The sequence below is a fragment of the Silurus aristotelis genome, assembly GCF_946808225.1.
Source record: "Silurus aristotelis genome assembly, chromosome: 6".
Taxonomy (NCBI): Eukaryota; Metazoa; Chordata; class Actinopteri; order Siluriformes; family Siluridae; genus Silurus; species Silurus aristotelis.
Genome location: NC_139579.1, coordinates 27,669,201 through 27,688,229, shown reverse-complemented (window position 1 = coordinate 27,688,229; position 19,029 = coordinate 27,669,201). Strand labels below are relative to the sequence as shown.

Below are 19,029 nucleotides of genomic sequence, written 5' to 3'. Positions count from 1 at the left end.
TCTATCTATCTATCTATCTATCTATCTGTCAATCAAGTGGATCAATTCATATATATATATATATTTATTTATTTATTTTTATTCAATTATTTGCAAGTTGTAATCATGTTTCGCGTATATTGGGATTGTGTTTCATCCCTTTATAGGCATGCTCTAAAAATGTTTACTTTCCTTTGATTATTTATTTGTATTACCTTTTCTTAATATCATACCGTATTTTAATTGTACATTTTACAAATTTACAGAATAAGATCTGTGAACTAAAAATAAAAATAATTGCTTATTTATCAGGTTTCACACAATACATTTATTTAAGATATATGATATTATACAGTGATATACTGATTATTATAGAGTCCTGTAGAAAATACAATATTGCGTTCTGTCTATTTAAACAGAGTGCAGTGTGCGGTAAGGATAAACAAATATTACAGTAGTAATGTCATGATTATTATTCATAGGTTTTTACAGTATAACCAGTTTACAGTTGTTTATATGTGGGAAATGTTCTAGAAAGAAACATGATATACATAAAATCAATGAATAAATATGAAACTATCCTGAAGAAGCAACTAAAGAACAGAGTGATGATTAAAAAAAAAAAGGCTAGTATAATATACATACACACAAACACACGTCAAACAGGCATAACATCATGACAATATAACATTATGACCAGGAAATTGAATAAAACTGATTATCTCTTAATCACGGCACCTGTTAGTGGGTGGGATTTATTAGGCAGCAAGTGAACATATTGTCCTTAAATTTGACATAAGCAGGAGAAATGGGCGAGCGTAAGGATTTAAAAAGGGCCTAATTGTGATGTCTAGACGACCGGGTCAAAGCTTCTCCAAAACTGCAGCTTATGTGGGATGTTTCTGGTCTGCAGTGGTGAGTATCTATCAAACGAGCTCAAAGAAAGAAACAATGGTGAACCGGTGACAGGGTCAAAGGACGTCCGAGGCTGAACGTGAGGAGCGAAGGATGGACCATGTGGTTCGATCCAACAGACGAGCTCCTGTAGCTTAAATTACTGAAGAAGTTAATGTTGTTCATTCTCGACAGGTCAGGACTGTTTTGGCAGCAAAAGGGTGTCCAACGCAATATTAGGCAAGTAGTCATAATGTAATGCTTAGTTGGTGTGTGTGTGTGTATGTACATATATATATATATATATATATATGGACAAACAAATTTGGATACATATGTGGTTCTGCTCTCAAACTATTGCCAGAAAGCTAAAGGCACACAGTTGTATAGCATTAGTATTAGTATTTCCTTTCACTTCATCTAGGAGACTCAATCCTCTTCCAGCTTTATTTGGTATGAATTGGAATGCTGAATACACCCCAGGACTCTTAGTGAAACATCCTTCCAGAAGAGTGGAGGTTATTATAACAGCAAACGGGGACTAAATGTGTTTTGATCTGGAATTCGGTATTAGTCAAAAAAGCAAAAAAAAGATCAGTAACTTTTTGCAAAACACGAACCTGTTTATCCATTTACAAATTTACATCCAAAACTGTTTGCAAATCTTTATTCATTTACACATCAGTAATCAGACCAGGTTGGCGTCAGTTCCTTGCACTGATCTCAGTCATCAGATTGCACTGTGTTTTGTTGGCTGAGAGCCTTATATCCTTTGCTTTGCTGTCTAAAGCAACTGTCCGAGGTTGGATGCTGAGTGGCCTCTTTTAGGTCCTCCAGACTGGAAGTCTCACCATGTGGTCCAGCAAAAGACTGTGATTGTTTCCCTGGAAGTTATACAAAAGAAGTATACCATGAGAAGGTGTTGAATAAATGTATTGATATAGAATGCAACTGCAAGAGAATTTTAAATGGGCTTTTTTACAGCGGCACTACAATGTCGTTGTGTGTTTGTGTGTGCTGTGTACAGTGCCCGCCACTAATATTGGCACCCTTGCTATTATTGAAAATTATAGGAGAAGACCCAGAAGGTTATTTGGGAATGGGAGGTAGAACATTTAGTCAAGTATTGACTAACAAATACCAATAATTTTGCAACATATTTTTTTGTGGAAAAACTGTATTGTGTTTGCAATTGTTTGATATCCATAAGAGTTTGATATCACAGTCTTCTTTGCCCATATTTACAGTTGAAGGGTGCCAGCATCATTAGATGGCTCCTTATGTGTGTAAAAGAGAAACACTTACGCCACTACTTACGCCACTGTTGCCTGGAAGCATGTCTCTGGATGCGACAGCTCTTAATTCGGCGAGCGGCAGCTTTATGCAAGTACACGGAGTTCTTCATGATGGCAGGAAGCTTGGCTTCAATCTCTGCTGCACATATACACTCCTCGAAGAACTCTAAAAGAGAGAGATAGGGGAAAAAAACATGACTCAAATAGCAAATGTATTAAAAAGCATAGAAAAGGTCATATTTTTGCATATTGACCTGATATTCACATGTGGGATAAAAACTCACCTTCATGGCTGACATTTTTTAAGATTAAAAGCATTACAAGTTACTTAACAAATATGGCTTTATTTTTTTTTCGATTTCCTCAGCTTTTTTTATTCACAGTCACCTGGTTGGAAAGTGGGATTACTCATCTGTAAGTAAAATGGTCACAGTTGTATTGTAATTTAATTTCAATTTTTGTTAATTTATAACTATTTCATTTCTTGATCTTTACTTTTTTTTTACAGTTAATTTTATTACTTTCACTAAATTAAATACTATTTTTTTTGTATCATTCATTACATAATCCTTTTTTCTAATGCTCTTCAAACTCACTGCCATCTCACTATTTAATGCTTCACTGACCAAAAATGAAGACACAGAATCTTTCCATTCTCAAAACGTTCTGCGTTTATGCCAATATTTCATCACCAGAAACAGCATGATGAGAGGATAAGTAATGACTACATAAAATCACCCTTCTCATGGGTTTAAATATTCAAATATCATCCATAGTCTACATTAACACACATACTTAGTTATTAAAATATTGAATTCAGGCATATCCATCTTTCTTTTAGTAACTTGTTTTTATTAAACATTGCTTCATAGCTTGGTAATGCTCAAACATTTGACCTTTCACCTTTGCCTTTGTAGTGAATACGTTTTTCACACTGACTTACCCCGTTTGTTGTGGGAAAAATAAGCATAGAATAGAATAGAATAGAATAGAATAGAATAGAATAGAATAGAATAGAATAATGTAGGATTATTGTATATCTAATGGCATATATATATATATATATATATATATATATATATATATATATATATATATATATATATATATATATATATATATATATATATATGTATGTATGTGTGTGTGTGTGTGTGTGTGTGTGTGTGTGTGTGTGTGTGTGTGTGTGTGTGTGTGTGGCAAATAAAATTTTCTTCTCTATAATGGAAATGAATGAAATTAACACAAAACAACTACAAAAAACAAAAAAGCATAGTGGATCGAATTAACGTGTTATTTTTGGGTACACTCACTACGAAGGTGGCTGACGTCTCCTATCATCCTCTCATCTCTTTCTCGGCTGCGCTCCAAACAGTTCAACCCCTGTTCCAGGTTCTTTAGGGCCTCCTCGGCCATCTGCAACCTACGTTCTAACTCTGCCCTGGATTCCATTTCAGCCTGGTCACACACACACACACACACACACACACACACACACACACACACACACACACACACACACACACACACACACACACACACACACAGATACATTACTTACATGACATAATTATATAGACCTAAAGGAAGATGTGTGGAACATAGATGGTATAGTTGAGCAATGTTTCACTGGAGAGAAGAACGATGTAGTGGAGTGTGGAGATGAACCATCGATTAAGTTTTTCCCCACTCAGAAGTAACTTAATGATAATGGATATATGTGCAGAGAGAGGAGTGAGAGAAGTGAAAGAAAAGAGAGTCTATGAAATGTAATAGCAGATTAGGTTGTGAGAAGCGCACAGGAATGCCATTTCAGTCTCTAAGACTCCGCATTTGATCTGAATTTTTACTTTGTTTTTTGTTTCTTAGTTATGTATGATGTAAAGGAAATGTTTGAGTCCGTGTTTGTGGCAAATGCACATAATGAAGACTTTTAACATGCCTTTAAAATGTGCCAAGTTTCACTGATATTCCATAATAATCACAAAATGAAAAAAATAGTTAAAATGGTATTATGTTAGGAATGTGATATTTAACATATGCTGGTGTCATGATAACATTAAAACCACCAGCCGAATAATGAGTACGTCCCACATGTGCTGGCAAAACAGCTGTGACCTGTCAAGGCATGGACTCCACAAGACCTCTAAAAGTGTGCTAGCGGATCTGGCACCAAAATGTTAAGTAGTAAATCTTTTAAGTCTTGCAGGTTGCAAGGTAAGGTCTCCATGGGTCAAACCTGCTTGTCAGATCCCATAGATGCTCAATCTGATTAAAATTTGCGGAATTTAGAAGCCAACACCTTGAACTCTTGGCTCATCAAACCATTGTTGAGGAATGTAGGCAGTGTAGCAGGGAGCATTATCTTGGTAAATAAGTTATTACCACTTCCATAAAGGATTGTATCTTGATCTACAACAATGTCAGGTCCCATAATTTCTTTCATTCTAGTCCAATCTCTTCCTCAGGTAAGTGACTCACACACCTGTTCATCCGCATGACAAAACATAATGTAATTCATCAGACCAGGCCAGCTGACATTGCTTTATGATTAGGTTTTGATGCTCACGTGCTCTATTGTACATTTGTTTATTAGTGTATACAAGAGGTTTTACTAATTAATCAGCACCGATAGATGACTGCTGGATATATCTCCAAAATCCATATATATATATATATATATATATATATATATATATATATATATATATATATATATATATATATATATATATATATATAGTTTTTCCGGGTTGTGTTATACAGCATAAGAGCGGCCCCTGGTGGCGAAATACTGACATAATGTTGCTGTTTATTTAAAGTGTCTTTTTTAATTCATTTTGAATTTTTATTTATTTGTAGTTGTTTCACTTTGCATACATATATATTTTATACTTTTATTTTCCTCAATATTTATTACCATTATTAGTATATTCATTTAGCACATTTTCATGATTCAGTACTGTTTTTTTTTTTATATTGAAAATAAAGTACAGTTTTATTAAACGTGTTATGTTTCTTTTTATTCAGTGTCAATTTAAAAAACTATCTGTTGATTAATTGGTTATTAGCAAGTATGATCCAACCTAGCTATCGGTAAAATCCACTGGTTGACTACTAGTGTACTGTATGCTCTATATTCCAAGAAAAAAATGGGGTCTCTGTTGGGCTAAATCAAATATGTGTCCTCAGAAGAAGAAAAGAAAAAGAAAGTAGTATCCAACTGTTCACACCTATATTACTGCTTGACACAGTGTGGAGTCCTCGCTACTCCGTTTCATGCCTCAGGGTGCAATACAAGTGAAGTAATTATAAGCAAGGGACCCACCTTGAGCTCAGCTTCAGCCTGCTGTTTATCAGCTGTTAGCTGACTGAGGGACTGCTGAAGTGCTTGAGCCTGACTCGAGTAAAACTCTCTCTCCTCCTGCAGTACATGAGCTCGCTGCTCATTCTGTCTCAGCCTGCAGAGGGAGACACAGAGCAGCTCTCAACATCCTACACTGAGGGTAGTGTCAGTAATATATGAAAAGAAAATTACACTATTACATACTGTAAACAGAATAAAGAATATCAAACAGTTACCTTTAATACATTTTGATATTTGTACACAATTTCAGATGCAAGCAATACGCTAAGCATTTAAAATCTTCTCAATCACAATGCTGTTGAATTCTTAAATCTGATTGGACAGAACGTGTTGAATTTTCAATAGCAGCAGTTGAAACAGCGAGACTTGTATTAATTATGTTTTTACAAAAAAATATGAGTAATGTGGTGAAGTTTTCTGATATCAATCGGAGTCTTTATTACCAGTACCTGATATTTATAAAACAACAGCGAATAATAGATATACGGTATAAATCAAAGAACAGAAAACATAGATAAGTGATATGTTCAACTAATTATTATTAAAGCCTTCAGCTAGATACAGCTGTAATTACCTCAGAGGTCATTAAGCAAAATTAGCTGAAGTAAAAGAGTTATGCAGTCACAAAAGTCATTTCTAGCTCCAGGGCAGTCTATATCCTCACTGCTGTGCTCACACTGCACTCATTGGTGTCTGATCAATATGATGGCTGTTTGCAAATCAATGGATATTTCCACTTAGCTGCCTCCAGCCTCCATTAACACTAGTGTAGGCCTGAGTCAGGCATATTGGTTCATTCCTGTACATGCAGTTTGACAAAGCAAAATGGGACTGCTGAACCAATTGGACTGGACTGCTGGATTCATCAACTAGATTGAGAACTAGATTTATGAGGGGCAGATAGCATGATGTTTGTATTTGAGTCTGGATTGGATTATAGTAAAGATCATACCAAAAGTTTGTCATCATACAGTGAAACTAGTTGCTATATGACTGGAAATACATAAGAAATCATTTGTGATAATTCCAATAATAAAAAATCTGAGCATTTCAATTATAGTTACATTTAAGTTACACTTACAACTACAATAACAATTATAGAACATTAAACCTGGCTCTATTTTTAAAACAAGAAAATAAAAAACGAAACAAAGCTTATCATGTTGCTCATTAAAGTTAGAAATTGTTTTGGTTGTTGCAGAAATCTTAAACCCGCAGCTGTGCTTCTGATTAATACACAGTTCTGACATTGAAGATTCCTTCTAGACATTAACAAAAATGTGTTCTGACAAAAAAAAAAAAGAACAATATTAGCAACAGATACAGTTTTTAGTTTGTTTCTTCAGATAAAACTTGGAGAGTTAGTGTGTTAGGGGGGACTTGGGGGACTCAAATTGAATGATAATTCTCTAAAATTAGCTGCTATATGACTGCGAATGATATATGGATAAAATTTTATTATTATCATCAATTTTATTTATAAAAGTACAGAGCATTTTATTTATACTTATACTACTTAAGTTACACTTATAGCTAAAATTACAATTATAAAAGCTTAACCATTCTCTATTATATTCAAAACTTGTTAGGTTTCTCATGAAATTAAGTTCTTTTCTCCTGCAGAAATCTTAAACCTGTAGCTGTAACTTGTAGCTGTAACTCTGACCAATACAATAATTTACAAGTTCTAACACTGGAAACTCCTTCCAGACAAAAAGTGTCCTGACAAAAAAGTAGCACATTAGCAACAGTTGCATTTTTAAAAAGTTTCTGTAGAAAAAAAGTTGTTAAGAAATTTTACATTTTCAAAAACTAAACCTGTGATTCTGCTTGCAGCCATAACTTTCAGAGCTGCTGTGATAGAAAAAAACAAAACATTTGACCAGTCAGCATTAAGAATTTAACAACACTGTAATTTTTTTATATTTTAGTTTTAATACTCTGTGGCTTTTTTAAAAATATATTATGGATAATTATCTAAAAACAGAACACATGATAAGTTCCAGAAAAAAAAAAATCTTTAAACTTTCTATTATTATTATTTTTTATACCTCTCTTCTGCCTGCTTCTTTTCACAGAGTAGACACGACATGTGCTCTTCGATGTTTCTCAGGTTGCCCTGTAGCTGCTCCTGTGGTTTTGGGTGTTTAGGGTCTGGAGCAGGAGCCTGGTCCTTTAAATCAATTCTGCCCACCTCTTTCTCTCGGAGCATGTCCAGTGTACGCTGTTTCTCCTTAGAGAGCTCCTGAGCAGTCACATGACACAATGCTTACACACATTAGTGCTCACCTATAACAAAACATTTAAACCTACCTACCTACCTACCTACCTACCTACCTACCTACCTACCTACCTACCTACCTACCTACCTACCTACCTACCTACCTACCTACCTACCTACCTACCTACCTACCTACCTACCTACCTACCTACCTACCTACCTACCTACCTACCTACCTACCTACCTACCTACCTACCTACCTACCTACCTACCTACCTACCTACCTACCTACCTACCTACCTACCTACCTACCTACCTACCTACCTACCTACCTACCTACCTACCTACCTACCTACCTACCTACCTACCTACCTACCTACCTACCTACCTACCTACCTACCTACCTACCTACCTACCTACCTACCTACCTACCTACCTACCTACCTACCTACCTACCTACCTACCTACCTACCTACCTACCTACCTACCTACCTACCTACCTACCTACCTACCTACCTACCTACCTACCTACCTACCTACCTACCTACCTACCTACCTACCTACCTACCTACCTACCTACCTACCTACCTACCTACCTACCTACCTACCTACCTACCTACCTACCTACCTACCTACCTACCTACCTACCTACCTACCTACCTACCTACCTACCTACCTACCTACCTACCTACCTACCTACCTACCTACCTACCTACCTACCTACCTACCTACCTACCTACCTACCTACCTACCTACCTACCTACCTACCTACCTACCTACCTACCTACCTACCTACCTACCTACCTACCTACCTACCTACCTACCTACCTACCTACCTACCTACCTACCTACCTACCTACCTACCTACCTACCTACCTACCTACCTACCTACCTACCTACCTACCTACCTACCTACCTACCTACCTACCTACCTACCTACCTACCTACCTACCTACCTACCTACCTACCTACCTACCTACCTACCTACCTACCTACCTACCTACCTACCTACCTACCTACCTACCTACCTACCTACCTACCTACCTACCTACCTACCTACCTACCTACCTACCTACCTACCTACCTACCTACCTACCTACCTACCTACCTACCTACCTACCTACCTACCTACCTACCTACCTACCTACCTACCTACCTACCTACCTACCCACCCACCCAGACAGACAGACAGACAGACAGACAGACAGACAGACAGACAGACAGACAGACAGACAGACAGACAGATAGATAGATAGATAGATAGATAGATACCTAAATATAAGATTCATATGTGTTTATTAAATATACCATTCCACCTTTAATCCTCATTTGCTATTATTATAACCTCCACTCTTCTGGGAAGAGTGAAGATGCTCCAGTAGATTCTGGAATGTGCTTGTGGAGATTTTTGCTCATTCAACTACAAGGGTATGTACCCTTTAAGGTCAGGGCTTAGGCCACTTCCTTCACTTACTTCATTACAACCTTCACTCCAAACCATGTAAACCATACCTTCATGCTGCTTAGTTTGTGCAGAGGAACACTGTCATGCTGGAACAGGTTTAAGTCTCCTAGTACAGGAGATTTTCATTTTAATTCTACCAGTCAGGTGTTTTAATACTTTTGTCCACATAGTGTAGATATACATACTGTACATACATGGTGGTTTAGTGGTTAGGATGCGGCGCTTTCACCGCTGCGGCCCGGGTTCGATTCCCAGTCAGGAAACCAACCCCAGCCATTAGGGTTGCACAAGCCAGTGCACTCTTAGTGCCGGTCCCAAGCCCGGATAAATGGGGAGGGTTGCATTAGAAAGGGTATCCAGCGTAAAAACATGTGCCAAATCAAACATGCGGATCATGAATACGGATGATCCGCTGTGGCGACCCCCTAATGGGAGAAGCCGAAAGAAAGTTTTATATACATGGAATATATACAGTATAGAGTATACACTGTTCTGTGACGTCCTTAAAACCACAAGCTTAATATCGTGTAGGTCCAACTTGAGCCTCCAAAACACCATTGAACCGTTAAGTCCTTTGAAGGTGTGTTGTGGTATATGGAACCCGGATGTTTCCATCAATTCCTTTAATTGTGAGGTAGGGCCTTCATGGGGAAACACATGTTTGTCCAGCATGCTTAATCAGATTAAGAGCTGAGGAATTTGGAGGCCAAGCCAACACCTATGATAAGATGCACCATCCTGCTTTTTGAGGCCATTGCCATTAGACAATACATAATCAGAACAGAACAGAAATCATAATTTGGCCATGAAGTTACTTAAAACCTTACAGTTGCCCATTTTTCCAGGTTTCAACACATCAACTTTGAGAACTGAATGTTTCCTTGCTGCCTGATACTGAATATACCCTTCACAGGGACCACTGCAATGATATAATCAGTGTTTTTCATGTCACCTGTCAGTCCTTTTATTGTTATGTCTGATCACTGTATACTCAAAAGTATTATCAGTAGTAATTCTGATACATTTCTAAAGAAGCTGCGTACCTCTAGAGACCGCTGGAGCCGAACGGTCAGATGGTTAAGCTCCTCTTTCTCAGACTCGACTCCTTTCAATGACCGAGCTGTTCCATCCAAATCCCTGAAAACACACTGCAGCATTACAGCGGCGTCAAAATATTTGAGAATTGACTTACTAAAAATAAGATAAAAATTGCGTCAGTAGCTCTACTTCAGTACACTGTTCCATTTGTCACATGAAAAATGTTTCTTCATGACGCACTACATTAAATCGAAATTCATTGTACCACCATATATTTCATTTAAATGGTAATGTAAGTATTCTAGCACAGTTTTCATCCTCATCTCGTACTGATGAAAAACTGACATTTTTTAATATACTTTTCGTGCTTTGCTTTAGCACTGCTACAGCTTTTAGTAAATTAAAAACAATGGGGGGGGAACCACAGAAAATGTATTTAAAATGTTGTCCTGTAACAGCACATTCCCAAGTCTTTTATTCGTCTTATAGTGCAGCAATTTGTTAACAGATCCGTTGACTGCTGAAAAAGATGTCTTACTTCTTTTTTTTTGTAAGTATTTTTTATATTTTAATCTCTCTCTTTCTTTTCCAGAATCAAAAAAGCTCAGCCCTCAGCTCTGAAGACTCATAATAGAAAAATGATTTAAAATGCTCCTATAAATGGTCAATAAATATCACTACAATAACAAACTATTAAAGAGCAACACATTAAAAATAAAAAATCATTAAACATCAGCTGTATATTATGTGGAGTCTCCATCCTTATAATGTCTGTACCTGAAATGTTACTAGAAAAACAAAAATAAATTAAAGCTCTAATTTAAATTATGTTTTTAAAAATTAATCGACACCTGTGCAGTTAAATGGTAAAGATGAAACACGAGGTTAATTCCATGCAGTGATTTACAGAGACTGACACACACACCGCTTGATCTGCTCCTGCTCAGCTCGAAGCTCCACCAGGACCTCCTCAAACCTCTGCTTCTCTTTCTCCAGCACCTGATTCAGCCGCTCCAGTTCCTACAGTGTGTTTGCACAGACACACATACGCAAAGGTCATACAGTCGTTGTCTTCTTCTGGTGGATTGGAGTGAATAAAGGTGGGCTGAGGAATGTAGGAATGTATGTATGTATGTATGTATGTATGCATGTTTTAGATAGATAGATAGATAGATAGATAGATAGATAGATAGATAGATAGATAGATAGATAGATAGATAGATAGATAGATAGATAGATAGATAGATAGATAGATAGATGGCATCTACCAGAAGTGCAAATAATAGCAATAAATATGTAGGTATATGTACAGCATGTATATATATATATATATATATATATATATATATATATATATATATATATATATATATATATATATATATATATATATATATATATATATATATATATAGAGCAGGATATACAGATCCATGGCATCTCACACTCACACACACATACACACACACACACACACACACGACACACACGACACACACGACACACACGACACACTAGACACATTCTACAGTGGTTGAGCTAAAAATCTTAGCAAATATATTTAATATAATCAATATATATCTAAAATGCACTATTATAAGAGTACCATAGACCAAATCTAACATTATTCAACATATCTCTAGATATATTTAATAAAGATGCCACTGATATGATACCCAGTATTGATATCAGTCCATTACCAGATCAAAAATGCTGGATTACATAAAGAAAAAGAAAAAAGAAAAACACTTCAGATATTGTTTCCTGTAACTAAATGATCTGTTTGAAACTGTATATGGAGATAAGATTTATTTTTGGAACTGGCATTGTTTACAAATGAATAGATTTTTCTTACGAGTGATTTGAATAAATGTATACCATATATTTTGAAGGTTTTTGGGTGAAAGACCTAAATAAAAATAACAAAACAGGTTAAAGCTCAGTAGATTTTTACATAGTATGTGTTTCTGTATTGTCTGAGGTTTCATAAAAATAGCTGGAGAAACAAAACTGTTTCAAATCTAGAAATAGGTTTTGGTAATCTTACGCATGGATATACTATGTTCATTTGACAATAATCAATTTGATTAATTAAATAAATCATACAAGACTCAATTCAAGATACAAATGTTTGTAGACACCCAACCATGTGCTTTGTTAACGTCACATTCTACAATTAGTCCTCATTTCCTCAGATGCTCCACTAGATTTTGGAGTGTGGAGATTTTTGCTCATTCAGGCAACATACGTAGGTGTTAGTAAATTCACGTACTGATGTAGGTGAGGTGAGGTGGCCTGGGGTGCAGTCAGCGTTCACATTCATCCCAAAATTGTTTAATAAGTTTGAGATCAGAGCTCCACAGCAGGGCGCTCAAAATATTTTACTCCAACCCATGCAAACCATATCTTCATGAAGCTTGGATTTGTGTACAGGGGCCTTGTCATGCTGGAAGAGGTTTGGGTCAAGGGGAAATTTAATGCTGCCGCAAACAAGTGTGTGCTTCAAACTGCTTGGTAATAGTTTGGGGGAAAAACAATGTATGGCTGGAAAAGTCAGGCAGAAAATGGTGTCCCCGAAACGTCTCCTTTTATTGTATTTGGCATCATAAAACACATTTCAAGTCCATAAAAGCACAGCAAATAATAATACACTAAGAAAAAGCAAAAACAACAACTTGGTGTGTGTGTAGGTTTAAAATATCTTATTACTAACCGCCTTCTGTTCTCTCTGTAAGCTCAGTTCCTCAGTCTCCACCATCAGTTTATCTGAAGAGAAAAAGAGCATAGTTATACAGTTTTTTAATTCGAGTCATTATCAGTTTTAATTGACGGTATATGTGTATGAATGTATTACTCTCAGTGTTATTTCTTTTACCAACATTGAGTTTTAAAATGTAAAACACAGCATTTCCACGGAAAATAATCGAGTTCAGCCGTGACGCTGATGCATCCATAATCCTCACCCAGGTACTCCTGTTTCTCTTTGGCCAACTGCAGTCCCTGGGCCTCTAGACTCTCAATCATAGCCTCTCCCAGCTGGGCGTTCTTCCAGGTGCTGAAAATAGATCATCACATTACAAATTAGGCAACACACAGCGTTACTATAGCTATACGTCTCGCTTTTCCAGCTGAACTGCCGTAATAGAGTTTGGTCAAATAATAAAATTATATTTCGATATGAGTTATGAGCATGCATTTGTTCATTTGCTGTGCACGAACAATAAATCCTGCTTTATTCCAGTCATTTACAAACCTTTGACTAATATTAGGTATGTATGAGAACTTGAAATCAATTTAAATGGCATTTTTGAATAAGTATGATGAAATGAAATTGTTCCAATTTTTCAACCCATCTACTGTATAGTGCAAAAGCATTCCAAGCATTCCTTGGCCATCAAACCCATGTGTGGTTCTTGTCACAATGTTGGAAGCATGCAAATTTCTTTATGCTGTAGCATTAAGGTTTCCCTTTAGTGCTACTAAGAAGCTCGAACCCTATCGAGAACATGAGTTTCATAAAAGACAAAAGGTTGGCGTCCCTGACCTCAGTAATGCTCTTGTGTCTAAATGGTCTATCTAAACAATTACACTCCAAAATCTTGAAAAATCTAGTGGAGGCTGGAATTTAAGAATTGTAATGTTGAACGTAGGAATCTTCCTGTGGGCTCACCACCTGCAGGAGGGACCGTAAGGGACTACTATTTGCACTTCTGGGAGATGCTAAACTGCATTTCGTTGCTGTGTACCTGCACTATGCAATAACAATAAAAAAAATAAAAAAAATTTCCCATTAGTTTATTCTCTTCATTTTGTAGCGTTTCTCTTGGCTGCACTGCTTCCAGTACATGTATGTGGATGTATAAATATTTGTTCAATCAGATTTCAGCATGTGCCACCATTTAAATTTAATCTGCCCAGGGCCTTTAAAGTCTGTTCTGCTGGCTCTTTTACCTTAGACTATATTACCAATAACTCTGTTTCTTTAACCAATTAAATTTCAAATTCGCATCACAGGGCCAGCTAGCTGGCCTAGAATAGCGTCAACATTTTTCTGTCCTCTGATTCTTTGGTCAGAGGGAAACTGTTTCAGCCAAGGTCGACTGTCAAAACACAACTGTAGCCCACTGCACACATTAATACATCTGAGTTAGACTTTTTTTGCCTATGGAGGAAGAGAAATTGATTTGGTCTCAGACATACTTAAAAATCCATTTTCAAAAAACGCTAGACATCGTGAGGAGGTCGGTCAACCCTGAAGCTAGCTAGCATGTCTCAGCCCGGGAAAGGGTTTGTTCACCACTTCCAGACCAGTGAATACGAGCTGTACCACTGATTACAGTCTCTGAGGAGCGATGCAAAAATATGAGTCTGCATCTCTGGCGAGTAGGTTGTATTTTATTAAAATTATTATGATTTTGTCATGTTATTAAGACGAATATTGATTCTGAACTGCTCAAGATGTTGTAGGTGAACCTGTTGCGGTTGTAGTGTAGAGGTTTGGAGTCTTAACTGGGTTTCTTGCTTTAGTAAAATGGCTCAGGTACCAAATGCACAGCCTGCTACTGATTATAATATACAGTGGAACCCGGTTATGTCGATGTCCTAGGGGGTCGCCAAAAAGCATCGAGATAACTGATGATCGAGATAAACGAAAATCAATATGGCGGCAATATATTAAGGTGCTTGAAATTTCTTTATGTACATGATGTGCGTTAATTAATGAGAATGTGCATGCACGTGTTTTTGAAGGGTTTTTTTTACACAACAGCGTTTCTGCGATTTGTTTGATGAAGGCATGCTATAAAAATACATACAGTACATGTTTATCTGTCAGGAATCCACCTGCCACGCCCCCTTCAGCCCTCTTCGGCGTGGCAGGTGTTTTCTCGGCCGCTTTCTCTGAAGCTCCCGGCTTCAATCGCGCACATCTGGTGCTCGTTTATCATCATCACCAGCTCCTATTTAAACTTCCACACTCTCAACGTTTGTTATTGTTGGTATATGTTGGTTCACGGCGGTCGTTGTTATCGCTCATGCGTATCCCGGTACGTGTCTTCCCACCGGCACTCTCATCCCACGTTCTCCCGTGTGCTGTTCAGCGCCGCGCTTCTACTTTCGCCTCCCGTTCATCGCATAACATTTAACAACAGAAGGCATATGTGCACTAACTAACAGCAGAGATTCACCAGTATACAATACAACACCTGTAGCATCTGTAAGGTTTGATTTTTCCGCCACTTTCGCGAGTTCTCTATCATGATGAAGTCAGAGTTCCCAGAGGAATTTGTATTATATTACTCAGCAAAGTTTCATAACTGGGAATTAAGGGCTTTTTTCTCTTTCGCACTCGTGTTCTGAGAAGAATTGTTTTTTTTGTAAATACAGCAGATTGCAGTGAGAAAGCTGAAGGGAGAAAACAACTATTTTTGGTTCATGTTTGCCTTAAAATATAGAGGGTTGGGGTCAAACTATCTCGGGCACAGTCCAGGTTTAATTTAAAGCCCAAACCTCTTGCAATAGCAACAGTCTGAATAAATGATGTGACAGAAGGAAGTGACTAAATGTTTTCTCTACTATAAATGAACTGCCTTTTGTTGCAGGTGCTTAAGATAGCGTTTTGTGTCTGTACCTCCCCCTCCCCCCACCCCAGTATTCCTGGAATAAACCCCCAGATCCCATACAACCCTGACTTAATAAAGCATTCACCAAAAATAGACAAACAAATTATTATTTTTAATCCTAAAGGCATGCAAACCTTTGCACTTAACTGTATGCACTTAAGTACTTAGGCTCACACTTTGCCTGATTCCTCCAGCATCTCCAGCCACTGGCTTTGCTCTGACTCGGACTCAGCAGCTAACACTATATCCCCCTGTAAAGGATGATAAAATCAGACTTTAGTAATGAAATGTTGTAGAATTTCTTGTTTGGTGTATTTTTTGGTGCTAAAGTGCAACCAAAAGAACTAATCGTACATTAAATTCCTCATGATTTAGAACCATGGTAAAAGGCATGCCCTGATCCTCCTTAGGCTCAACCACACATCCACCGAGAGGAATAACTCCCTGTAAAAACAACAGGATTGTAAGTAAACAACAAAAAAAGAAAGAAAGAAAGAAAGAAAGAAAGAAAGAAAGAAAGAAAGAAAGAAAGAAAGAAAGAAAGAAAGAAAGAAAGAAAGAAAGAAAGAAACAGACAACAAGCTGCAGGGGTATGACTAATATTAGCAGCAAATGTTGTTCGGATTTCGGATTGAATTTCAGAATGAAAACGGACACTCACCTTTGGATGGATGTTGAAGTATCTGTTAGCTTCGAAGTTTCTTTTCTCGCTCTCAGCATAGTAGAGCAGAAAGCTGTCTTTGATAATGAAGAATCTATTTAATTTGTAAAAAAAGATATTCAATGTAATGCATGTACTATTCATTTAGCCGTAATTCAGCATTTGATCATTGCGAATACAGTGCTGTAAAATTCTTGATGAATATTGTTCAAAATCTATATTTTTTATTATTATTTTTAAAATACTTTATTGAACCCACAAGGAAATTGTTATTTTGTCACATATCTAAGCGATGTAGGAAGCTGGCTTCAAAGCGCAGCCATGTTACAGTGCCCCTAGAGGATAGAGAGAGTCAAGGGGGCCTTGCTCGGGGGTCCCAAGGGTGGCAGCTTGGCAAATCCTAAGGCTTAAACCCATGACCTTCCAAGGAGTTATCCAGAGCTTTAACCACTGAGCTACAACTTCCCTAATTGATAAGATACTCTCATCTGTCACATATACATTACAGCACAGTGGATTTATTTTTTTTACATATCCCAGCTTATTAGAAACAGGGTAAGATATAATACAGAGCCCCTGGTGCAGGAGAGGGTTAGGGGACTTGCTTATAGGCCCATCAGTGGAAGCTGGGTGATACTGTGGCTTCCAATCAGTGACTAAAGGCATTAAATATTGATCTACCAAATTCCCTCCTTGATTTATTTTCCATAACTGCAGCTGTAGTTACAACTGTAATTGGCAATTACCGGCATACACATTGTTTTGCATTTATTTTACTACACAACCCTTCCAACACTAAAAACTAATTCACACTGACTTCTGTCAGATACTCCACATAAACTGATTAAAATAAATAAATAATAAAATAAATAAAAAATATAATCTTGTAATCGCTGATATGGCAAAGTTCCGAGGAGCATCTTTTTCCCGAATGAATTCTCCCTTGTTTCATGGACCTTCTACAACATTCAATCAATGCAGTCAATTCTTCTTGTCATTGATCAAAGTTATGATGTAACATTTCTTTCCTGATAGGAGTGGTCTCTTCAAGGTTGGCTCTGATCTACAGTGAAAGGGGATGATAACGATGTAAACTTTGTGCTTTAGCCTTCATAGTAAGCAGATCACAATCCAATTGTCCACCAATGGGATTTTTTATTGAATGATGTATAGGACATTCTATTCTTTCTAAATGAATCAATCAATAAGAAGAATTTTTACACATTTATTTAATATAGTTCAAGAGACTTGGATCTGAATCAGAGACATAGAGTCTCTACAGAGTTGTTTTGGAGGCTTTGAGATTTTTTTCTATTGATTTATCACTCGTCAGTATTAAGTTGGTGATTATAATACATTTTTTAATACACTTTATGAGGCACACTGTTTAGTCTGTACAAAGACAATGAAGATTTTGGACTCTTTTTTTTAATGTGAAGATGATGAAGAAAATGAAGAAAATAAAGTACCAGGATCAATAACGAACCTCAGGCACTACACAGGTAATAATGATGAATACATTCTCTGTTCTAGGACAGAGTGAAAAAAAGTACATAAATTGCTCTATACTTCCTCTACCTTGAGTCTGCCTGCATGACTCATCATCTTTAGGAAAAAACCCATTTAGATGATTAAAATCCCTAAATCAACCTATGTATACAAACAACACACAAACTCCTTTATTCATTCAAAAGCTCAGACTATCACGCATTTAACACTAGGGCAGACTGCAAAATAGTAATACATCCAACCCCTTATCTCGACCAGATCCTCGCATTACCTCCGAGCCCATTTGGCTGATGGTCTTCCGGAGGCTCTTTTCCACAGCACGCCATGCAGCTGCACTTTACTCCTGATATCCGGGATGCTGGAGTCGGGCTGCTCCATGGAGATCAGGGCAGGAAATAAAAGGAGCTCGGAGGAGAAAAAACACGCCTGTCGTTTTCAAAGAGGTGGGTGTAGGGGGGTTAACATAAGCAGGAGAGAGTCTAAAGCAGACACACACAAAGTCAATTAGGAACCTTCCAATAACTTGACGAGGCAGAATGATGTGGACGTCAATAGAGGCATCAGATATATAAATGAGCAAGAAGGAGACCGAGTTGAGCACGGCGGAGTTTCTAAATCTGAAAGATGGTCAATAGATGTCTCATATGACACTTATCAAGATGACTTGTACAAGTCGTCTAGGTTTTAATCATTGCGACATGGCGTTCGAGCTGTTTTTCACTGAGGCACATTAACGACAGACAGGCAAGCCATCACAGCTTGTTTATATGGAATCTATGCTGCAGATCTGAGAGCACTTGATGCAATCACTCAGCAGAAACTCCAACGTGCATAATTCCACTAAGAGACATCAATATGCTACTACTAAGTGAAGTCCTGCATAACAGATACCAGAGATCCCTGGATCAAACATGGCTTCCTTTATTTATACATGTATGCCATGAAGTAAAGTGGTTTGTTGGCAAGGTAAATAATCTTT

General features: G+C 37.3%; 1 protein-coding gene across 1 annotated transcript; it reads right to left on the bottom strand.

The window, feature by feature from the left end:
* Nucleotides 1–283: 283 nt before the first annotated feature.
* On the bottom strand, nt 284–18,889 carry plekhd1 (pleckstrin homology domain containing, family D (with coiled-coil domains) member 1). The gene is made up of 13 exons (XM_083544760.1): nt 18,322–18,889; nt 16,542–16,635; nt 16,235–16,324; nt 16,055–16,131; nt 13,223–13,314; nt 12,973–13,025; nt 11,185–11,279; nt 10,265–10,358; nt 7,587–7,780; nt 5,497–5,629; nt 3,482–3,626; nt 2,191–2,334; nt 284–1,757 (listed from the first exon to the last, which is right to left on the bottom strand). Exons 1-13 carry the CDS (start codon nt 18,426–18,428, stop codon nt 1,597–1,599), a joined length of 1,479 nt encoding a protein of 492 aa, XP_083400886.1. The 5' UTR covers nt 18,429–18,889; the 3' UTR covers nt 284–1,596.
* Between the last annotated feature and the right edge of the window lie 140 nt (nt 18,890–19,029).